General features: G+C 51.7%; 1 protein-coding gene across 1 annotated transcript; it reads right to left on the bottom strand.

Annotated features, from left to right (window-relative positions):
* Positions 1-1,283: 1,283 nt before the first annotated feature.
* Positions 1,284-19,323, bottom strand: GLDN (gliomedin). Its single transcript, XM_048519744.1, has 8 exons — positions 18,932-19,323; positions 13,797-13,848; positions 12,660-12,677; positions 12,054-12,152; positions 11,020-11,166; positions 9,704-9,832; positions 1,677-1,760; positions 1,284-1,579 (listed from the first exon to the last, which is right to left on the bottom strand). The coding sequence occupies exons 1-8, from the start codon at positions 19,238-19,240 to the stop codon at positions 1,284-1,286; spliced, it is 1,134 nt and encodes a 377-aa protein (XP_048375701.1). The 5' UTR covers positions 19,241-19,323.
* Positions 19,324-21,251: the final 1,928 nt, after the last annotated feature.

The following is a 21,251-nucleotide window of genomic DNA, read 5'->3' as shown; positions in this document are numbered from 1 at the left end:
GTGGGGGGGGGGGGGGGTGGGGGGGGGGGGGGGTGGGGGGGGGGGGGGGTGGGGGGGGGGGGGGGTGGGGGGGGGGGGGGGTGGGGGGGGGGGGGGGTGGGGGGGGGGGGGGGTGGGGGGGGGGGGGGGTGGGGGGGGGGGGGGGTGGGGGGGGGGGGGGGTGGGGGGGGGGGGGGGTGGGGGGGGGGGGGGGTGGGGGGGGGGGGGGGTGGGGGGGGGGGGGGGTGGGGGGGGGGGGGGGTGGGGGGGGGGGGGGGTGGGGGGGGGGGGGGGTGGGGGGGGGGGGGGGTGGGGGGGGGGGGGGGTGGGGGGGGGGGGGGGTGGGGGGGGGGGGGGGTGGGGGGGGGGGGGGGTGGGGGGGGGGGGGGGTGGGGGGGGGGGGGGGTGGGGGGGGGGGGGGGTGGGGGGGGGGGGGGGTGGGGGGGGGGGGGGGTGGGGGGGGGGGGGGGTGGGGGGGGGGGGGGGTGGGGGGGGGGGGGGGTGGGGGGGGGGGGGGGTGGGGGGGGGGGGGGGTGGGGGGGGGGGGGGGTGGGGGGGGGGGGGGGTGGGGGGGGGGGGGGGTGGGGGGGGGGGGGGGTGGGGGGGGGGGGGGGTGGGGGGGGGGGGGGGTGGGGGGGGGGGGGGGTGGGGGGGGGGGGGGGTGGGGGGGGGGGGGGGTGGGGGGGGGGGGGGGTGGGGGGGGGGGGGGGTGGGGGGGGGGGGGGGTGGGGGGGGGGGGGGGTGGGGGGGGGGGGGGGTGGGGGGGGGGGGGGGTGGGGGGGGGGGGGGGTGGGGGGGGGGGGGGGTGGGGGGGGGGGGGGGTGGGGGGGGGGGGGGGTGGGGGGGGGGGGGGGTGGGGGGGGGGGGGGGTGGGGGGGGGGGGGGGTGGGGGGGGGGGGGGGTGGGGGGGGGGGGGGGTGGGGGGGGGGGGGGGTGGGGGGGGGGGGGGGTGGGGGGGGGGGGGGGTGGGGGGGGGGGGGGGTGGGGGGGGGGGGGGGGGGGGGGGGGGGGGGGGGGGGGGGGGGGGGGGTGGGTTGGAGGGGGGGGTGGGGGGGAGGGGGGGGGGGCGGGGGGGGGGGTGGGTGGGGGGGGGTGGGGGGGGGGGTGGGGGTGGGGGGGGGGGGGGGTGGGGTTATGGACTACAGTTCCCATCATCCCCTGCCAGCATGATGCTGGCAGGGGATGATGGGAACTGTAGTCCATGACATCTGGAGGGCTGCGAGTTTGACACCTGTGCCTTAAACATTTGCTCTCTCACAGCCAGAAGCTAACTCAACCTGGCGTTCCTCTTGCCTGTCCCTGTTTCACCTGCACAATTCCATAATACCTCCTGGGGAAAGGACACACCTGTTCTGTCCACAGTGGGTATCACATGTGAACTCAGTAGGATTTGTAACAGTAAAATCCTGTTCAAATGCTTTGAGATGCCCTGTCCCAAGAACGTTCCCTATATCCTCTAGTGACACTTCAATACCTGTGAAATGTTCCGTCATCCAAATCCGCTCATCGCTGTGATTGGCCGGATCCACCATCCACACCCCAAAAGTCTCTTTCATGTTCTTAATCTCGACCGGGCTTCCGACGGACTTGACGATGCATTCTAGCGGAGAGAAAGAGCCATCAGAGAAGCCCGAGGCGGCTAAGGCATCGAACGGATCGTAAAAGATGCGTTTCGCTCGGGTTTCGCAAAAGGTTACCTGAATTTTTGTGGTGATAGAGGTTGGCCTTATCTTCGGCTTTTTCGACCAGAGTGTCGTCATTTGGAACAGCACAGGTCTCCCCTACATTTGTGGGCGGGAGAGAAGGAGATACCTTTTGAGCCTTAAAGGTAAATTTGCAATACAGCCTACAGCAAAGGGCAAAAAACAAGATAACCGATAATGGACAATTGAGAGCACTAGTAAATATCAAAGGACTGCACACAGACCCCATTTCAGCCTTACAAAAACCCTGAATGTCTCATACATGGAACTGGGTGGGATGTGTCTGTGTCCGAATTTGTTCACCATACCTAGAGAAATGATGCATGGGTCCTTTAAAAGGGGCTTGGACAGATTTATTAGCTTTAAAAGGGGCTTAGACAGATTGATGGAGGAGAAGTCGATCTGTGGCTACCAATCGTGATCCTCCTTGATCTGAGATTGCAAATGCCTTAGCAGACCAGGTGCTCGGGAGCAGCAGCAGCAGCAGCAGCAGGCCATTGCTTTCACATCCTGCACGTGAGCTCCCAAAGGCACCTGGTGGGCCACTGCGAGTAGAAGACTGCTGGACTAGATGGACTCTGGTCTGATCCAGCAGGCTCGTTCTTGTGTTCTTATGTTCCAGACATCAGAGAACATTCATAGGAGAGTTGCTTTGAACCCCATCCATTGAATTTTATTTAAAAGAAAAGTGCCCTACCATCTTAATGCAATAAATGTTGTTGGAACAGTGCTTAAGATTCCCAGACCGATGTCAAAGATGAGAGGGAGAAATCTCACAAAGAGATCTTCAGGCCTTGGATGACAGCCAGAGGAAAACATTATTGGCCTTACGGCAAAAGGTGGCCCGGGCCTTGACTGTTCCACAGAACAAGATAAAAGGTTGTTTAAGAAGGCTGCTGGGACTGTGTGTGGGTAAAGTGTAATCAAGTTGCAGCCGACTTAGGTTGCTCCCATAGGGTTGAACTATATATGTGTACATATCAGGGTTTCCAAGGCAAGGGGCATTCAGAGGTGGTTTGCCACTGTCTGCCTCTGAGTAGCGGCTCCAAACAGCATGGTGTAGTGCAGGGGTAGGGAACCTGCGGCTCTCCAGATGTTCAGGAACTACAATTCCCATCAGCCTCTGTCAGCATGGCCAATTGGCCATGCTGGTAGGGGCTGATGGGAATTGTAGTTCCTGAACATCTGGAGAGCCACAAGTTCCCTACCCCTGGTGTAGTGGATAAGAGCACACTAATCTGGTGAACCGGGTTTGATTCGCTGCTCTGCCACTTGAGCTGTGGAGGCTTATCTGGGGAATCAGATTTGCTTGTGCACTCCAACACGTGCCAACTGGGTGACCTTGGGCTAGTCATAGTTCTTCAGAGCTCTCTCAGCCCACCCTCCTCTCCTGCAAGGAGACAAAATCTCTCTTCCCCTCACAGCAAACACCGTATGAGGTGGGAGGGGCTGAGAGAGCTCCAAAGAACTGTGACTAGTCCAAGGTCACCCAGCTGGCATGTGTTGGAGTGCACAAGCTAATCTGGTTCACCAGATAAGCCTCCGCAGCTCAAGTGGCAGAGCGGGGAAACATGTTCCAATAACTGTAACATAAGTCTCGAGGAACATGTTGTTCCAGGAAAGGAACTTCTTCTGCGAGTAGAGGGGAATCTGATAAAAGTAAAATCTCCAAGCACAGCCTCTTTGCAAGAGAGCGCATGACACGAAACAGATTCAAGCTTGCTTCCAACAAAACCAACGTACGTACGGATCGTAAATGGTTTAGCAAACAAAACAAAATGATTTGCTAGGCACTGCAAATTCGATAATAAAAACGACTGGGCAGCCCCAAGTCAATTATGCCGTTTCTTTATAGCCCCGGCCACCAGTATCATAAATAACTTTAAAATCTGATCCTGTGTTTACTGGCAACGTCTTTCTTTCCCTGTGATTAGATGGTACATCACCTATGAGGTGGGTGGGGCTGAGAGAGCTCCAAAGAACTGTGGCTAGCCCAAGGTCACCCAGCTGGCGTGTGTGGGAGTGCACAAGCTAATCTGGTTCACCAGAAAAGCCTCCACAGCTCAAGTGGCAGAGCGGGGAATCAAACCCGGTTCTCCAGATTAGAGTGCACCTGCTCTCAACCACTATAGCACACTGGCTCTGGTCTTAACCACTACACCCCGCTGGTCGCCATCTCCTAGAAGACAAGGTTTAAAATGGCTGCTAAAAATCCGTATCGACCGTTATCTCATTTTCTTCTCTTCTGTCTTAGATAAGCCAGCAACCAGACACAGCAAGGAAGGGGAAACAGTGGGGCGCCAGCTCCCACTGCGAGCTATCAAGCAGCCCCCAAAATAGTACAAGGAGGAGAGGCCAACGTTCCGCCGCAACATCCTTGAAGTGGCACGTTCTGTTCCGAACACTGGAAGAGGGCTCTGTTCCCACTTCACGGGCTCATTACTCAACTTGCAAACGGTGTCCCTCTTCTCTTCACAAAAAGGTGAGGCGGTTCAGAAATAGCACGGCCATTTCTCACGGTGTTTCGTTTGGAAGGCTTTAAGGGTGCTAAACAGCAACCAGAAATTTCTGGGGCGAGAAGGGGGAGGTTGAGACTCAACATGGCCGACAACTGAGGAAAGCTGGCCCAAGATGTATATAATGATGGATGAAAACCTGCAAAGTATCCTCAGGAGGAGGGGAGGAGGAGGAGGAGGAGGAGGAGGAGGAGGAGGAGGAGGAGGAAAAGAAGGGGGAGGAGGAGGAGGAGGAGGAGGAGGAGGAGGAGGAGGAGTTTGGATTTATATCCCCCCTTTCTCTCCTGCAGGAGACTCAAAGGGGCTGACAATCTCCTTGCCCTTCCCCCCTCACAACAAACACCCTGTGAGGTAGGTGGGGCTGAGAGAGCTCCGAGAAGCTGTGACTAGCCCAAGGTCACCCAGCTGGCGTGTGTGGGAGTGTACAGGCTAATCTCAATTCCCCACATAAGCCTCCACAGCTCAGGCGGCAGAGCTGGGAATCAAACCCGGTTCCTCCAGATTAGATACCCGAGCTCTTAACCTCCTACACCACTGCTGCTGAAGAAGAAGATGAATATGATGATGATGATGGTGGTGATGATGATGATGATTTTGGGTGTATATCCCACCTTTCTCTCTTGTAAGGAGACTCAAGGTGGCCTACAAGCTCCTTTCCCTTACTCTCCCCACAACAGACACCTTGTGAGGACGGTGGGGCTGAGAGAGTTCAGAGAGAACTGTGACTAGCCCAAGGTCACCCAGCAGGAACGTAGGAGTGCGGAAACACATCTGGTTCACCAGACAAGCCTCCGCCACTCAGGTGGAGGAGCAGGGAATCAAACCCAGTTCTCCAGATTAGAATCCACCTGCTCCTAACCACTACACCACACTGGCAGGGCACAGGTGTGTGAGGGTGAGGAGGGGGCTGTGCTTTAGACCCCCTCATTACCTGCAGCTGGATGGGAGATTCTTTGAAGCCCCCACCCCGCTGGGCCAAGCCACGCCACCTTTTCTCCCACATTCTGATCACCAAGGTATAATTACAACTTAGGGGGGGGAAAGTCTTTATATAACAAGCTTTTCAAAACAGCTTAAAATCCTGGGCGGTATTTCCAGCTGGCCCAACCGAAGGGACAGCCTCCTCCGCTTTTTTTCTAGCATCAATGCAGCAGTAACCTTAAACTTGTTTTCTTCCCTACAGGATCCACCGTTTCCCACAGAGAGCCACAAAGCGAGAGAAAACCGATAGCGCGAAACAGAGGAGGCAAATGCCGCCGGTTTGTTTTTCCCTTTTGAAGGAGCCTATTCCTCTCGCTCTTCTAGAACGACAAACAGGAGCGCTGATGTGATGGAGCGGTGACGGCGATGGATTGGAATCCAGCTCCACGGGTTCAAGACACGGCTCCACCACAAAGATGACTGGCTGAGCTTACCAGCCGCTCACTTTCAGCCCAGTGGTGGGATCCAAAAATTTTAGTAACAGGTTCCCAAGGTGGTGGGATTCAAACTGTGGTGTAGTGCCAGTGGGGCTGGGTGGGCACGATGGGGGCGTGGCCGGGCATTCCGGGGGTGGGGCATTCCTGGGCGGGCTGTGGCAAGGACGCAGCCGCTGCGCCGGTCCTTGGGCGGGAAACGAATGCACGCAGGCGCAGGCTGCCACACACGCTGGTGCACCTCCTGCTAGACTGCTTCAAGTTCTGCGCGCTACTGCTGAGAGGAGGGGCAAAACTAAGGAAAAATCCCGTGGCAAAATCACCAATTAGTAACCCCCTCTCGGCACACACAAATAATTAGTAACCTACTCTCGGGAACCTGTGAGAACCTGCTGGATCCCACCTCTGCTTCAGCCTAGGGAGCAGCAGTGGCATAGTGGTTAAGAGCAGGTGCACTCTAATCTGAAGAATCGGGTTTGATTCCCTGCTCTGCCACTTGAGTTGCAGAGGCTTATCTGGGGAACTAGATTAGCCTGTGCACTCCCACACACGCCAACTGGGTGATTTTGGAGCTCTCTCAGCCTCACTTACCTCACAGGGTATTTGTTGTGAGGGGGATAGGGAAAGGAGATTGTAAGCCCCTGTGAGTCTCCTTACAGGAGAGAAAGGGGAGGTATAAATCCAAACTGTTCTACTTCTTCTTCTAACCTACCTCGTGGGATTGCTGTGATGCTAAAATGATAAAGGGAGAACCATGAACCCTCTGAGATCCACAGGAGGAGGAGAAGAAGAAGAGTTTGGATTTATATCCCCCCTTTCTCTCCTGTAGGAGACTCAAAGAGGCTTACAATCTCCTTGCCCTTCCCCCCTCACAACAAACACCCTGTGAGGTAGGTGGGGCTGAGAGAGCTCTGAGAAGCTGTGACTAGCCCAAGGTCACCCAGCTGGCATGTGTGGGAGTGTACAAGCTAATCTGAATTCCCCAGATAAGCCTCCACAGCTCAGGCGGCAGAGCTGGGAATCCAACCCGGTTCCTCCAGATTAGATACACAAGCTGTTAACCTCCTACGCCACTGGATAAAAACGTGAGTATGGACCAAGATGGGAGACAGTCCAAGATGTTTCCAAATTTGTCTCCCTCTTCCAACAAACAGCCCCTAGTAAATCTCATTCTAAAAAGGACAGTCTTGTAGCCCCTGTTTTTAGATGACAAACCAAATGAAGCTTTTGAACTCCCGGGAACAGTGCGTCAGTTCGTTACAAAAACCCAAGAAGGGAAGGAAAAGAGGGAGAGAAAAGTGTTACAGGGGGGGACGGAGCAGCCCCCTCCTCTGCAGTTTGTAGGGGCTTCAAATTGAAGTCACCCTGCAGTTGCAAAGTTTATGAGATCAGCAGAGACTGGTGTCAAACAGGTTTTGACTTGCACTAAAGGCTACTGGAATGGAGAAGCCATAATTTAAAAAAAATGGCCCTTCTCTCTGGAAGAACATGAACGTCACCAGATTTTCCCCAACACTAAACAGAACGCGCCGGTCCCTCGTAAAGCAGATAACAGAGGTGGGAAAGTGATAGTCCTTATGTTAACAAAGCAGATTAATTTCTGGCAGAAACAGCTTCTCTGATCTAACGTATCTTGAAATCCCTTTTTCACCGGGTGCCGTCAAACCGATTACGTCCTGAAACATATCCTAAAAGAGCCAGACCACGAGATCCTCAAACAATAGCCAAAAACACTCTCCGCCAAAACATGCCTATTTTGTTCAGGGATGACAAGTTCTGTCGGACACGGAAACTTATTCACCGTTTTGCAATATTTTGGCTGTTCTGAACAAAATGGCATCATGCTCCTGCCAGACAGCTTTTTAGACAAAACAACAGCTTTTCCTTGAAATGGAGATGCCACCTGAAATGGGAACTCTGTAAGAGAGCCAGCGTGGAGTGGTGGTTAAGAGCAGGTGGATTCTAATCTGGAGAACCGGGTTTGATTCCCTACTCCTCCACCTGAGTGGCAGAGGCTTATCTGGGGAACCAGATGGGTTTCCGCACTCCTACATTCCTGCTGGGTGACCTTGGGCTAGTCACCGTTCTTCAGAGCTCACAAGGTGTCTGTTGTGGGGAGAGGAGAGAAAGGTGAGGTATAAATCCAAACTCTTCTTCTTCTTCTAATATGTAGGCCTGTTTCCCAACATCATCATTTCCCCTCCCACTTCCTGGGCAATAATATAGAGCGGCAGTAGAGAAACATATGACTGTACTGCACACTGCTAGCAAGAACTGGACACAGGGATGCCCTTTATCTACAGCAGTCTTGCGGTGAATGTAGTTTTGACGGGGGCTAGTTGTAAAGGAAAAACATAGACTAGTAGAAATGGACCCAAAAAATATTGTCAGCCAAGGTGTCTGTTGTGGGGAGAGGAGAGAAAGGTGGGATATAAACTCTTCTTCTTCTTCTTCTTCTTCTTCTTCTTCTTCTTCTTCTTCTTCTTCTTCTTCTTCTTCTTCTTCTTCTTCTTCTTCTTCTTCTTCTTCTAATATGTAGGCCTGTTTCCCAATGTCATCGTTTCCCCTCCCACTTCCTGGGCAATAATATAGAGCGGCAGTAGAGAAACATATGACTGTACTGCACACTGCTAGCAAGAACTGGACACAGGGATGCCCTTTATCTACAGCAGTCTTGCGGTGAATGTAGTTTTGACGGGGGCTAGTTGTAAAGGAAAAACATAGACTAGTAGAAATGGACCCAAAAAATATTGTCAGCCAAGGTGTCTGTTGTGGGGAGAGGAGAGAAAGGTGGGATATAAACTCTTCTTCTTCTTCTTCTTCTTCTTCTTCTTCTTCTTCTTCTTCTTCTTCTTCTTCTTCTTCTTCTTCTTCTTCTTCTTCTTCTTCTTCTTCTTCTTCTAATATGTAGGCCTGTTTCCCAATGTCATCGTTTCCCCCTCCACCCTTCCACTCCTGGGCAATAATATAGAGCGGCAGTAGAGAAACATATGACTGTACTGCACACTGCTAGCAAGAACTGGACACAGGGATGCCCTTTATCTACAGCAGTCTTGCGGTGAATGTAGTTTTGACGGGGGCTAGTTGTAAAGGAAAAACATAGACTAGTAGAAATGGACCCAAAAAATATTGTCAGCCAAGGTGTCTGTTGTGGGGAGAGGAGAGAAAGGTGGGATATAAACTCTTCTTCTTCTTCTTCTTCTTCTTCTTCTTCTTCTTCTTCTTCTTCTTCTTCTAATATGTAGGCCTGTTTCCCAATGTCATCGTTTCCCCTCCCACTTCCTGGGCAATAATATAGAGCGGCAGTAGAGAAACATATGACTGTACTGCACACTGCTAGCAAGAACTGGACACAGGGATGCCCTTTATCTACAGCAGTCTTGCGGTGAATGTAGTTTTGACGGGGGCTAGTTGTAAAGGAAAAACATAGACTAGTAGAAATGGACCCAAAAAATATTGTCAGCCAAGGTGTCTGTTGTGGGGAGAGGAGAGAAAGGTGGGATATAAACTCTTCTTCTTCTTCTTCTTCTTCTTCTTCTTCTTCTTCTTCTTCTTCTTCTTCTTCTTCTTCTTCTTCTTCTTCTTCTTCTTCTTCTTCTTCTTCTAATATGTAGGCCTGTTTCCCAATGTCATCGTTTCCCCTCCCACTTCCTGGGCAATAATATAGAGCGGCAGTAGAGAAACATATGACTGTACTGCACACTGCTAGCAAGAACTGGACACAGGGATGCCCTTTATCTACAGCAGTCTTGTGGTGAATGTAGTTTTGACTCCGAGGCTAAGAACATAAGAACATAAGAAGTAGCCTGCTGGATCAGACCAGAGTCCATCTAGTCCAGCATTCTGCTACTCGCAGTGGCCCACCTTTACAACAGGCTAGTTGTGAAGGAAGAACATAGACTAGTAGAAATGGACCCAAAAAAATATTGTCAGCCATATTGTTCCACAGCTGAACCCCAAAAGCAAAAGCCAGGTAGCACCTTTGTTTAAAAAAGCACCCCAAAATAACACAACACAGCATCACAACTTTAGCTTTGGGTTTGCAACATACAGAGAAGACAAGGGCAATGTGGTCTGAAGATTCACTCACCTACACACTTGGCATTGAACGTGTTCTCTTCCACTTGGGGTTTTGCTTTTCGTTTCCCTGGTGGCCCCGGAGGCCCCGGAGGCCCTGGGGGGCCGGGGGCCCCCGGAGGCCCTGGCTCGCCTCTCGCGCCTGAAAAAAACACACAAGATACAAGTTGAGGTAGGCCTCTGAGTTTCTAGCACAGTTGAATTATGGTCAGTTTATGATGTTTTCAAGAAAACTCATCTCGGGGGGGAAAAAACCTCTCTGGCTTTGACCTGAATTTAAATACAGCCCAATACTAGTGCTCGTGATCTTGATCACCTTCACATGAACCAAGGAACAAGGTTGGCCAAACCCCAAAAAACTTGCACAAGGAAGTGTTAATACCAACAACGACTAAAGTGCATATATGCAACGTTCACAAAATAACATAATCAGGAATGATTCCATGAGTCCATAAAGTTCTCCCGACCGTAATACTATAAATATTTCATTCACAGTCCAATGGAAAACATGGAAAAGGCACCGGTTCAAGAAACAGCAACCTGCCGCCAAATTGTACAAGTTCAAAGGAGCAGCAAGGTTCAAAGAAGCAGCAGCAAAACGCCTGCGCGCTGAAGTGCGTTTTCGCTAATCTTCTTCAGTGCATGTGCGTCCTCTTCAGTGCATATGTATAGTATTAGTACTTATTTCCATCATTCAAACATTGCTATATGCTACCAAATTATGTTGCAAATCATTCACTAGGTGTTCTTTCTAAGATTCTTAGTAACGTTACTAAGATTATGTTATTGTGTGAATATTGCATATATGCACTTTAGTCATTGTTGGTATGAACACTTCCTTGTGCAATCCTGTTGTGTGGCAAGTTTTGGGGGGTTTGGCCAACCTTGTTCCTTGGTTCTTGTTTTAGTCTTGCCCTCACTCTTCCTTTCCATCACCTTCACATGAGCCATAGCACCAGCCATAGCACATGAGCCATAGACTTTATAACATAAAAATGAGCACATTAAGTCATGAAATGCATCATTAAACACAAGGAGGAGCTGACAGCGGATCCCAACAAGCTTCCTGTAGTGGCGTATCTGCCAGAGGGACATGGGGGGTCAATTTACCCTGGGCCGTTAGATTATGTGGGGGGCAGCCAGGCACCCTTCAGCCCAGCCCAGCCCAGCCCAGCCCAGCCCCGCCCCACTAGGCTGCCCAGGACCACTGCCGCCGGCTAAGGTAAGTGAGGCACGTGGGTGTCTTGGAGAAGGTGTTGCCCCGGGCGCCATTTTCCCGCGGTATGCCTCTGACTTCCTGCCTAACGTTCCAAGGGCGTCTCCTCTCACCTTCTGCTGTGAGATCATTGCTCGCATCCCCTTTATCTCCCTTGGCGCCTCGTGACCCTTTTTCTCCCAGCGTCCCGTTTTTCCCAGGTAAGCCAATTTCCCCGGGATCGCCTTTTTCTCCTTTCTCTCCAGGGTCTCCTTTTGGTCCTGGTTAAAAAACAACAACATGAGGTAGAAAATACATTGGAAAGAACGGCTTAGATCTCCTAGAACATTTCACCAAAAATATTCCAGCCGTTCAGCAGGGCTGAGAGACACAGCTTCAACTGGATGATGGAATCCAGCATTCAGATGAAGCTCTCCCTTCCCACCCACCCTGAAATGGGGAGGGGGGAGTTCTCTCCACCAACACTTCTGAAGTTCATGGAGTGGGGGGCACTGAAAAATTTTCAGTTCACTTAAAAAAAACCCAAATCAATTTTTTAAAAAGCTGAATAAAGCCAACAGGCTTTTTTCGGCTGTTCGGCTTTATTCGGCTTTATTTCGGCTGTTCGGCTTTATTCGGCTTTATTCGGCTTTACCGAATATTTCCCTGTTTCAAAAACCTGAATTTACCAAGCACAATTGTCCAAGTTGGGACTACAGGTACAAGAACGTATCCCTGGGAGAAAGAAAGGTCTTTAACCTCTGGAGTGCCTCTGCCCACTTAGGTTGGCCTCTGGCTCCCTCTGACCTGGAAAGACTATGTTTTCCAAAGCTCAGGCAGAGATTTTGCCTTAGGGGCTACAACACTGCTTACTCCAGGAGGAGCAGCTGCGTCAAACTGGCAGCAAAATAAAACAGAAGTCTGGCGGCACCTTAAGACCTGTGGCTCAGCTCTGACAACAACTCATTTCCCTAAAATGGGAACGTCTCATGGGAAGAATGCTTTCGACTTGGGGCCTGGTCAAACATAGCATCCCCCACACGTGGTCAGCAGTGGTCCGAAGGAGGACTGCATCGTATGATTTGACTGGAGTTGCGAATCAGCCTCAAGGAACCGAAAGAGGGTAAGGGAAATAGAGGAGAAAAATGTCGTCCACGTGGAAACGCACCTGATTTCCCTCGTCTTCCGGGTTCTCCCTTCGGCCCAGGAACACCAGGAAACCCATCGGATCCATTAAAACCAGGCATCCCATCCAGACCAGGTGGGCCTGATTAAATCAAGAAGAAGAGGAGGAGGAGGAGGAGTTTGGATTTATACCCCACCTTTCTCTCCTGTAAGGAGACTCAAAGGGGCTTACAATCTCCTTTCCCTTCCCCGACCCCACAACAAACACCCTGTGAGACGGGTGGGGCTGAGAGAGCTCTGAAGAGTTGTGTCTAGCCCAAGGTCACCCAGCTGGTGTTTGTTGGAGTACACAAGCTAAACTAGTTCCCCAGATAAGCCCACCACAGCTCAAGTGGCAGAGCGGGGAATCAAACCCGGTTCTCCAGATTAGAGTGCACCTGCTCTTAGCCACTACACCACACTGTGATATCTGAGAGGCTGAGAGAGAACAGTGGCAATTGTACAGTGGCAGTGGCAGGCCCTCCCTTGGCTATGGGGCCTTGGCAACTCACTCCAAACACCACCACCCATGCCACCCGTTTTTTACCCACTGTAAAAGAGTACTCTCCGCTACATCAATGACAGTACCATGAGAAAAGGAGCAAATTACCTGGTAATCCTGGGGGCCCTAGAACAAAACCAAACAAAGAACAGAAAGTGAATGGCAAGCACGACTCCATACTAACACTGAGAAGAAAATTCTTATTGGTAAGAGCAGTGGTGGGATCCAAAATTTTTAGTAACAGGTTCCCATGGTGGTGGGATTCCAACAGTGGCGAAGCGCCAATGGGGCTGGGCGGGGCACAATGGGGGTGCGGCCGGGCATTCCAGGGGCGGGGCATTAATAATTTCTCCGTGACTGTAAAAAACTCTTACTGTAAAAAAAAGTTCCTAATTTCCAGCTGGTATCTTTCTGTCCATAATTTAAACTCATTATAGCAAGTCCTATCGTCTACTGTCAACAGAAACAACTACTTCTCCTCTAATTGACTGCTTGTCAAATACTTAATACTTTCAAATACTTAATTTTGTTCCTAGAAATCAAAAGAAGGATACTTTACCGTATTACTAAGACATGTTTTTAAAACAGCCCAACAGGGAGAATTATCCCGTTTTCGACCTTCGCTAACCAGCCACATAGGAAACAACAGGACTTTATGATTTTTGGACCTAATGGAATTTCTAACGGAAAAGCAGGCCCAATTAGTAACCCCCTCTCGGCACACACAAATAATTAGTAACCCACTCTCGGGAACTGGTGAGAACCTGCTGGATCCCACCTCTGGGTAAGAGCTGGGCCAACCAAATCAGAACAGGTAAGACTGTGCCAGCCAATTCTGAACAGGAGACCAAAATAGTTTGAAAAGGAATGCCTCACTGTAACACGCATCAGAGCAGGGGTCCCCAAAATGGTGATGGTGGGCACCATGATGCCCTTTCTGGTGCCCAAGTGTTTCTAGAAAGTGGGCAGGACAAGGTGGGGATTTTGCTCAGCAGGGCTTCTGATAGGCTACTGGAGATATGATTGACTGTGCCAGACAAAAACTGAGGGCTGCTGGGAAGTGTAGTCCTTGGCCATCCAGTAGGGCCCAGGTTCAGCACAAGGATCTTCACTTTGTGACGGAAGGTACTCTGTGACCACCATTTTGTGGCTTCCTCCATCTTGACTTCTTGCACCACTTGAAGTGGCAATGACAGGGGGCCAAATCTATCCATCAGTTCATAGGCCACCTTTTTGAGGACTTACCTGTTAAGCACACACCTTTGGTGTCGTTGCAGAGCTCCAACATCACCCGGACCTAAAAGAATGAAACACAAGATCAGTGTTTCAAGGCAAACATTTCATCGAGACCTCTTCCTATTTGACCTCAGTTCCAGTGATGAAAACTGGACGGGTTTCCTAACCCCAAGGCCATGCCAAGTTGTACCCCCCAAGGAGCACCATTCTAACGCATTCGCGCTCTTACGGACTGCCCCTGAACACAGAGGAGGCTACCCTGCTGCACCCCTGTGCGATTACTGACTCTACACCTGTTGCATGATTTTAACAGACGCTGACAGACTCCATCTAGAATTTTAACTGAAGGCCGTTTTTTATCAGTTGTTTTAATTTGACGGTTTTAGTTTGGATTATCTCGGTTGGCTTATTATTTTTCCCCAAACAAAAAAAAAGGTAAAGTTTCCCCTTCAGTCGTGTCCGACCCTGGAGTACCACTGCGAGCAGTGATTTTATAGGCAAGCCTCTTTTGTGGGGTAGTTTGCCATTGCTTTCCCCCGGCTATTCTTTACCCCCTAGTTATGAGCCAGGTACTCATTTACCGACCAAGAAATGGACGGATGGCTGAGTTGGCCATGAGGCAGCTGCCAGGATATCTGACCCACCGGGGGCTCGAACTCCTGGCCGTGTGAGTGGCAGTGCAAGCACTTAACCACTACGCCACGCGACTCCTTCCCCAAACAAGCAAGCAAGCAAATAAATAAATAGATGCGGAACTAACAGCCAGCGTTTGGTAAACACTGACTTAATTGTACTCAGCTAATCACAATAGAAGGTATTATGAAAACCCTGGGCCTTGACCCCAGACCAGGTTTAACTATCCATCTGTTCTTGACCGTTTGCTCCCCTGGACATTAATGTTTCATTACGGCTTAGCCACTCAGCTCTGAAGGGAAAGAATAGCATGGTGCAGAGGTTCAAAGCAGGTAGACTCCTCCACCTGTTTGATTCCCCACTCCTCCATCTGAGTGGCAGACTCTTATCAGGTGAACTGGATTGGCTTCCCTGCTCCTCCACACGAAGCCTGCTGAGGCACCTTGAGCTAGTCACAGTTCTCTCAGAACTCACTCAGCCCCATCCACCTCACAAGGTGTCTGTTGTGGGAAGAGGAAGGGAACGGAGTTTTGTAAGCCCCTTTGAGTCTCCTTATAGGAGAGAAAGGCGGGGTATACATCCAAACCCTTCTTCTTCTTCACTTTCTTTTAGGAGAATGACTTCACATGTTATCAAGTCAGGCTCTATGCCGAATTATACACGGGGCATATAAGTTTTGTAACCACAGTACAAAATCAACAATAAAAAGCTGGAAACTGATTCCCTGCAAAAAAAGCTATGATTTTTTTAAAATAAAGAAAAGAAAATTCATCCCTTCACCACAGCATACGTTAACAGGCGGGCTAGTAGTTTGTTCTTGAGGACTAGTAACTTTGCAGTAAGCCATAAGGCTGTTAAATAACTTGAGCTGCTTGTCGGATTTATTTCACTTCACACTTATAAATGGTCCCTACAACCAGACCTTGCTTTTTCTCTCTTTTTAACAAAACTTTATTGAGCTTATAATAATACAACAAAATAAAATACAAGAGACACAATCTAACAAGAGAGATGTAGGTAGGTAGGTAGGTAGGTAGGTAGGTAGGTAGGTAGGTAGGTAGGTAGGTAGGTAGGTAGGTAGGGAGGTAGGTAGGAAGGAAGGAAGGAAGGAAGGAAGGAAGGAAGGAAGGAAGGAAGGAAGGAAGGAAGGAAGGAAGGAAGGAAGGAAGGAAGGAAGGAAGGAAGGAAGGAAGGAAGGAAGGAAGGAAGGAAGGAAGACATAACATAAGAAATAGAACAGATAAAAAGAGTAAAGGAGACCACGCTTGCAAAAGCAAAAATTAATGCTATACAATGCTTATTTGTCTAAAAAAATTAGAAAAAACCTATATCTGAACTAACAATACATTTAAACTGACTGTCTACATCTACTATTGAACCTATATTTCATTTTTTTTCTGCTTTAAATCTGGCATCATACATCTTCCATTAGATGACTTTCTAAATGTTACGTTTTCTCTCAGCCTGTCAGTCAGGATATTCATATTCTCATATTGCAGGATCTTCTCTTTCTCGTTCCAGAGAGCTCCGTTCGTTGCTCTTTGTACAGATATCAGCGCTGACGAGGAACGCACTGTAACATCCCCAAAGAAAGGCGAATGCGGCCATTCTTTCGCTTGTCAGGCAAACTAACTTTTGAAAGGAGGCCACCGGCTGTGCTTAGTTGCTAAGGCTGTTTTAAAAGGGGGCATGTTTTAAAATCAAACTACGTCGTGATTAGGTCTGACAGCACCCCAATCCCAAACATACGTGCCTGAGTAAAGTTCTAGCAAATTCTCTAAATGTTGTGACCTGGGACGTTGTGGCTTGCACCACAATGGCTGGCACACTGCAATCCCCATACCCCCCTCCCCCTTTTTTTGACTGAAGGTTTTAATGAATTTCCAAGACATTAAAGGCTATGAAGAAGAGAAGAGTTTGGATTTCTACCCCCTCCCCCTTTCCCCTCCTGCAGAGCAGCTTACACACTTCCTTTCCTCCCTCTTCCCGGAACAGGCGCTTTGTGAGGGCTGAGAGAGTTCAGAGAGAACTGTGCCTGGTCCAAGGTCACCCAGCAGGCTTCATGTAGAGGAGCGGGAAAACACGTCCAGTTCGCTAGAGTCTGCCATTCATGTGGAAGAGTAGGGAATCAAACCCGGTTCTTTAGATTAAGGTCCACCACTCTTTGCCACTACACCATGCCGGCTTATGGTGGGAACAGATGGCAAGATTTGGCCCCTACAAGCTTCTGTACTCCAAAACTCTTCCTCATATAGAGAGCAGCAGTGGCGTAGTGGTTAAGAGAAGGTGCATTCTAATCTGGAGGAACCGGGTTTGATTCCCTGCTGTGTTTCTTGAGCTGTGGAGGCTTATCTGGGAATTCAGATTAGCCTGTGCACTCCCACACCCACCAGCTGGGTGACCTTAGGCTAGTCACAGTTTTCTGGAGCTCTCCCAGCCCCACCCACCTCACAGGGTGTTTGTTGTGAGGGGGGAAGGGCAAGGAGATTGTCAGCCCCTTTGAGTCTCCTACAGGAGAGAAAGGGGCGATATAAATATAATATAAAGGGGGAATATAAATCCAAACTCCTCCTCCTACTCCTCCTACTCCTTCTTCTTCTTCTCCTCAGTAGATGCGCAGATTTGGCAAAAAGGGTCTCAGACATAGATAGTTCTTTCAATATCTGTTCAATTTCATCCTTTCAACAGCCCCGAGAGGTGGGCCAGCCGGGGGGGTATTCAAACCCCAAACACCCCCAGGGCCTAGTCCATCGCTCTGCCCACGGTTCCGCACTCTATTCCGTCAGATGGCTTTGAGAAGAGAACAAAGCGGCAGGGAGTCGAACGCAGAGCCATTCCAAAAACAAACAGACCGTCTTGATGAGCGCCGAACCGAGGGCCGCGTCTCCGCCTTACATTCCGGACTGCGCCTTTTGCTCAACTAACAATGAGCATCTTATTGCAAATTTGGGCCTTCGTTTTTCCGCGGCCGGAAAATTCACGGCCGCGAGGGCATCATTATCGGGACACCCAGCGGGCGGCGGCTCCCTCGCGCCTTTAGTCTGCTAGCACAATGGCACCGTGATTACCCCTTTTTTGGAGCATCTCCCCATCAGGCTATTTTGTCAACAGCAATTGCTGTGAGATTCTATTAAAAGAAAGCACAAGAAAGGGTGATTTGGCCGGCAACGTGGTGTTGGCAGAAAAATCCGGGGGACAGGAGAAACGGCGACTGATTTTGTTTCCCCCACCAATTATCCCCACGCAAAGGACAATTTTGCCTGCTGAAATGTCTGCATTCAGCTGCTATTGAAGGCGCAGGAGAAGAGCCAGTTTTGAAAGAAAAAAGTTAAGATGTGCCTGTCGGCCCTGTAACTTGCTTCACGTCGGCGCTGCTGGCTTCAAGCACCTCTGCAGCACTTGCAGAGGCATCAGACAGCTTTCAGGCAGGGGCCCGTTGCTGTATTTGCACCTCAAAGGACACAGGAGGAGCTAGGTTTCAGCCTGTGGGCACCTTTGGAACTGACACAGAGTGGAAGACACAATCCTAAAAAGGAGGAACGGGAAAACAAATCTAGTTCAGCAGATAAGAATGTCCCGCTCACATGGAGGAGTAGGGAATCAAACCCGGTTCTCCAGATTAGAGTCCCCCTGCTCTTAAAAATGACACCACGCTGGCTCTGAAAAGTTGGCAACTCTTTTGAACTATATAGGAGAAGCACTTGTGACTTTGGAAGCAAAGACTGCCTCTCCCAGGGGGGGAATCTTTTTGGATCATGGGTCCAATGTCGGGTCAGATCACGTTAGCGTGGGATTTTTCTTGGGATGTACGTTGGGGCACCTTCACTTTGCCAGTGGCTCAAAACAGATTTCGTGGCAGTGACTCTAGTGAAATTTTAAAAACCCATAGGCACTCAGTGGCCGGCAAGAGATCGGCAGCACGAGAAGGGGCAGCTTTTGTGCTCTCAGCCAGCAATAAGTGAGCGTTTGCTGCTGCTCTCCTTTCTGCAGTACGGAACAAGCTGTCCCTGCTGGAGTTTTCAAGTGCCGCCGGATCTCAGCCCAGAGACTGGCTGTCTTTTCAAACCCACTGATCACACACAGGTGCAGCCCTGACGGCTTCTCACCTTGTACCTTCTGAGCAGCACACCTGGAACCCTGCCAGCGCTGAGGAGGGGGGGTGGGGGGGAGAGAACCAGACTAGGCAGGCAAGTCACTTTAGGGGCAGGATCCGGTTCCCAAGGGGGGCTGGAAGTAGTGGAGCTGGGGCCTGCCCCCAAGAGGACTTGAAGCTGTGCTGCTTCAATGCAAACAAGGTGCTCCTAAGCATCTTTGAGTAGATCCTGAAAAAAGCCCTGCCGAGCAAAAGGGTGGCCAAGCAAACATCCTAGGAGGAGGCATTTTCCCCACCTCTGGGCCGCCACCTGTCTTGCCCCCCAACCAGCCCCACCCTGGGTGCAGGATCAGGTCAGGTGGGTCCCCCTTAACCTTGGGGGGGGGGGGGAAGAGACCCTGCCCAGAGCGCCCCCTACCGGCACCACGGAGCGGCTGAGCAGCAGGAAGGCGTCGTCGTGCTCCAGGCGCAGCTTGGCGCAGGCGCGCCCCCGCTGGCTCCGCTTGGTCCTCCCGGTGGTGTCCGGCGGCGGGGCGCTGGGCTCGGCGTGAGTCCGGAGGGCGCTGGCCGGCTCCGGCACCGGCGCCGCCGCCTCCTCCTGCAGCTGGCGGACGGCGGCGCTCAGCTCCCGCCACTGGCCCAGCAGGAAGACGGTGCCGGCCGCGCTGAGCGCCGCCAGCAGCCCCGCCGCGGCCACCAGGCAGCACAGCAGCGCCTGGCCCGGCATCGCGCACTCCTGCCTGCCTGCCTGCCTGCCGCACGCCCGGGTTAGAGGAGGGTCCTGTGGCCCGTGGGCGGCTGGCGGCGGGGCGGCATGGAGGGGAGAGGGCCGGCCCCGGGGAGGGAGGGAGGCAGGCCGGCCGGCCGGACGGGGAGGGAGGGAGGGAGGGAGGGAGGGAGCACGCGGCGACCCCCGGGCCAGAAGGCGCGGGCGTGGGAAGGCTGCCGGAGCGCACGGGCCGCCCTCGTGGCGCGCCAGGCGCCTGCCAGCGCCCGAGGGCTCCCTGTTGGCAACCGCTCCCGGTGGGGTGGGGGGTGGTGGTCTGGAGATGCCGACTTCCCCCTTCTCTCCCCCTTGCCAACCTCCCGGTGGGGCGCCTGGAGATTCCGAATGGAGATGCTTTCTTTCATTACCAGCCCCTACCCTACTTAGAGGGTTCGAGAGCAGCAGTGGCGTAGTGGTCAAGAGCAGGTGCATTCTAATCTGGAGGAACCGGGTTTGCTTCCCCGCTCTGTGGCTTGAGCTGCGGAGGCTGATCTGGGGGATTCAGATTAGCCTGGGCACTCCCACACACGCCAGCCGGGTGACCTTGGGCTAGTCACAGTTCTTCATAAGAACAAGCCAGCTGGATCAGACTACAGTCCATCTAGTTCAGCTCTCTGCTACTCGCAGTGGCCCACCAGGTGCCTTTGGGAGCTCACGTGCAGGAGGTGAAAGCAATGGCCTTCTGCGGCTGTTGCTCCCGATCACCTGGTCTGTTAAAGCATTTGCAATCTCAGATCAAAGAGGATCAAGATTGGGAGCCATACATAGACTTCTCCTCCATAAATCTATCCAAGCCCCTTTTAAAGCTATCCAGGTTAGTGGCCATCACCACCTCCTCTGGCAGCATATTCCAAACACCAATCACACATTGCATGAAGAAGTGTTTCCTTTTATTAGTCCTAATTCTGCCCCCCCCAGCATTTTCAATGGATGCCCCCTGGTTCTAGTATTGTGAGAAAGAGAGAAACATTTCTCCCTGTCAACATTTTCTACCCCATGCATAATTTTATAGACTTCAATCATATCCCCCCTCAGACGTCTCCTCTCCAAACTAAAGAGTCCCAAACGCTGCAGCCTCTCGTCATAAGGAAGGTGCTCCAGTCCCTCAATCATCCTCGTTGCCCTTCTCTGCACTTTTTCTATCTCTTCAATATCCTTTTTGAGATGTGGCGACCAAACTGCTCTTCGGAGCTCTCTCAGCCCCACCAACCTCACAGGGTGTTTGTTGTGAGGGGGGAAGGGCAAGGAAATTGTCAGCCCCTTTGAGTCTCCTACAGGAGAGAAAGGGGGGGATATAAATCCAAACTCCTCTTCTTCTACTGATAGACAAACATGGCAAGGCACCAGCCACGGTTCTTACCTGCTGTTTAGGATCCCAAACATTCCTGCTTTTAGCATCTTCAGTTTTGCAGGTATACTGCCCTGAGCTGTGGAGGATCCATTTAGCTACCCCTGGCTAATGGCTTCTGCCCTCCTTGGCAGCCTCCCAGTGGTTGGGCTGGAGATGCCGTACCCCACCTTCTCTCCAGCCGAGTCTCCGCTCTGGCCTCCCAGCCAGCCTTTCCACAGCAGACCACCTGGGTGACCCTCTGAAACTTTACAACGAGCACTTGTTCAGGACGGCATTTGGAGTCCCACCTGCACAGAGGTTTCACCTGCACGTGCAAGGTTGTTCTGGGACCGGGGAGACAGCGAGGGAGGTTTATTTTCCTCTGTAGAACTGGTACAGTGACCTCTTGCTTTGAACCCCGCTCCCCACGGACCGCTTGCCTAAACTCACCAGAAATATAACCACAGTCCACAGAATCCATGCAGCCGGTGTAAGCAAAACAAATAAAAGCTAATGTTTCTCGTTTGCTAATAACAAAAGCAAGGTGCAAAATACCCACCCGACCTGCCGTGTAAATCTGCACGTGCCAACCTGGAACGGGGTTGCATGTTTGAGACTGGGCAGAGTATGGATCTTGATGTT

This window comes from Sphaerodactylus townsendi, linkage group LG17, assembly GCF_021028975.2.
Source record: "Sphaerodactylus townsendi isolate TG3544 linkage group LG17, MPM_Stown_v2.3, whole genome shotgun sequence".
Taxonomy (NCBI): Eukaryota; Metazoa; Chordata; class Lepidosauria; order Squamata; family Sphaerodactylidae; genus Sphaerodactylus; species Sphaerodactylus townsendi.
Note: the sequence above shows the minus strand (reverse complement) of the source record. Positions and strands in the feature narration are given on the sequence as shown.

Coding starts and splice junctions, on each gene's coding strand:
- GLDN (XM_048519744.1), bottom strand. CDS start 19,240: ATGCCGGGCCAGGCGCTGCTGTGCTGCCTGGTGGCCGCGGCGGGGCTG. Junction 11,167..12,053: donor CGGAAGACGAGGGAAATCAG/GTGCGTTTCCAC, acceptor TTTTTTAACCAG/GACCAAAAGGAGACCCTGGA. Junction 1,580..1,676: donor CTATCACCACAAAAATTCAG/GTAACCTTTTGC, acceptor TCTCTCCGCTAG/AATGCATCGTCAAGTCCGTC.